General features: G+C 43.9%; 1 protein-coding gene across 1 annotated transcript; it reads left to right on the top strand.

Moving 5' to 3' along the window:
- Positions 1–610: 610 nt before the first annotated feature.
- On the top strand, positions 611–2,131 carry PIGW (phosphatidylinositol glycan anchor biosynthesis, class W). The gene has a single exon (XM_010079435.1). It carries the CDS (start codon positions 611–613, stop codon positions 2,129–2,131), a length of 1,521 nt encoding a protein of 506 aa, XP_010077737.1.
- The last annotated feature ends 245 nt before the right edge of the window (positions 2,132–2,376 follow it).

Below are 2,376 nucleotides of genomic sequence, written 5' to 3'. Positions count from 1 at the left end.
AATTTTGATTTTCGAATTGATGCTTTTTTGAATTTGTTTTCTCTTGAAAGAGGTCCCAGGAGAGGCGCCTGGCCGGGTGGGATCGCTGTGGGGCTGGGAACTTGATTTAAGATGCACTTGGGGTGCAAGTGGGTTATTGCACGCTGCTGAGCAGGAACCAGAAACTTCGTTAGGGTCACGTTTGTATGTACCGGATTCATTTATGCCGTAGGGAATATGACTGTGTTCTTCAGAGCAGGATGTACAGTAAAGATTATTCACAATGTGAATATTCAGCAGAGTGTTTGACATTTGGAGATCTTCAGCAAGAATATGTTAATCATCTTCTTGGAAAAGAACAAGATTTGTAACGCCGGAGCTCGGTCAGGTCTTGGCAAGCGCAGGTGCCTCTGCTCAGCTTCACCGGCCACAGCCGAGCGCCGGCGTCGGCAGCACCGGGGCTGCTCTGAGTTCTTGACGTTGAGAAATAACTGCAAACCACACGACTGCTGCCGTCAGCGTATGCTTTAATGAACTGGTACGTAAGATTCCTTTTTGAAGAAGTTCCAAGAGCCCTGTTTTACAAAAGTAACTCAAGTTCACGTTTGTGGTTTCAGAGGAAGAAGGAAGGATGTCGCAAAAACACCTGAAAGAAGCTTTTATCAGCAATTTAAACGGAACGAGTTTGGTGGAAATCTCGCTAGGCTTGTCTCTCGCTCCACTCTGCCTGCTTTGCAGAGGACTCCTCTTGATTTTATATCACCTCTGCTATGGGAAACCTTTAAGTTCAAGGAAATACAGCCTGCTGCTGGACTTCCTTGTGCTGGTGTCTCCTCTCGTCTTCGCCTGCACAGTCTTGTCTCCAGTAATCTTTTTCATGCCAGCTATCATCACAGCCTTCTGTGCTGGAATATTTTCTAAAATATACAGCCAAAGACAACATGAGACCAGAGTGCCTTTTAGGCAAATTGTAAAAGACTTCCAGAAGACGTACTTGGATCCAGAATACATTCCAGCAATAACGGTGTTTCGTGTTTATATCAATGTGTTGACATCGATCAGCATTTTAGCAGTGGATTTCCCGCAATATCCAAGGCGATACGCCAAAACCGAGACCTATGGAACGGGAGTGATGGATTTTGGAGTTGGAGCTTTTATTTTTGGTAACGCTCTCGTTTGTCCTGAAGTCAGACAAAAGTCTGATGTGACACAACCAAGATTTTCCAATATGGCCAGGCAGTTCTTTTCCGTTTGGCCATTGATTTTTCTTGGCATTGGACGACTGCTGAGCGTTAAATCAATCGAGTATCATGAACATACTTCAGAGTACGGAGTGCACTGGAATTTTTTCTTTACCTTAGCGTTTGTGAGGCTTGCAGCATCTCTACTTTTAGCCATATTTCCGAAAAATAAATCTTGGATTGTTGCTATAAATCTCGCTGTGCTTTATCAGCTTGCTCTTAACACTACCTCTCTGAAGATGTTTATCCTGCACGGGAGCAACGGCAGAGATACCAGGGCTGGCTTTGTAAATGCCAACAGGGAGGGGCTGCTCTCTCTTTTTGGGTATCTAGCCATATATATGGCAAGCGTCCAGGTGGGACTCTGCCTGCTGAAGTGCAGAAGCTCAGTCCAAGGCTGGATTGAAGCAGTACGTTTCTCACTGCTCACAGTTCTTGTGCTCTTCCTCTTCCTTCACTTGTCACAACTATACGCGGACCCCGTGTCCCGCCGGATGGCCAACCTGTCCTACTGCGTCTGGGTGGTTGCCCACTGCCTGACCCTGTTTACCTGGTTTGTAGCCACGGATCTCGCGCTGGTGTTTACAAAGCTCCTTGTGAGGGGGTCCAGCGTGCCCTGCTCTTGGGACGTTGTGAAGCCCCCTCATACCAGTACGCAGCGTGAAACGGAGGCCGTGCCTCTGGGAAGGGAAGGCAAGCTGTCGCACGTTTGCCTGATTAGCGCTATTAATAAAAATCAATTACTATTTTTCTTGCTAGCAAATGTTATGACTGGTACTGTGAATATACTGATAGATACAATCCACAGCCAGACTGCATTTACATTATCCATACTACACTTGTATATGTTTTTCAACTGTTTAATTATGTATATATTGCATGCCAAAAATATAGTATTAAAGTTTTGGTGATTCCACTCTGTCTTAAGTGGACTAGTTGAACTTTGCCGTAGTTGAATTTTTTTCAACTTATTGAAAAAACAACAGTTGTATCTTAATGGAAAAATTAGTATTTTTCCTGCAGATATTGCAATAAGGTATAATTTAATATAGCTTTTTATGATTTAGTATTATTTAAAAAACGGTTTGTTTACCCAAACTGTACAGTCAATGCTGTTACCTACTGTAGTTGTTACACATTTTCCTGAAAACTTAGT

The sequence above is a fragment of the Pterocles gutturalis genome, unplaced genomic scaffold (genome assembly GCF_000699245.1).
Source record: "Pterocles gutturalis isolate BGI_N339 unplaced genomic scaffold, ASM69924v1 scaffold5064, whole genome shotgun sequence".
Lineage (NCBI taxonomy): Eukaryota > Metazoa > Chordata > Aves > Pterocliformes > Pteroclidae > Pterocles > Pterocles gutturalis.
The sequence above is the reverse complement of the archived record's forward strand: the minus strand, read 5'-3'. Positions and strand labels throughout refer to the sequence as shown.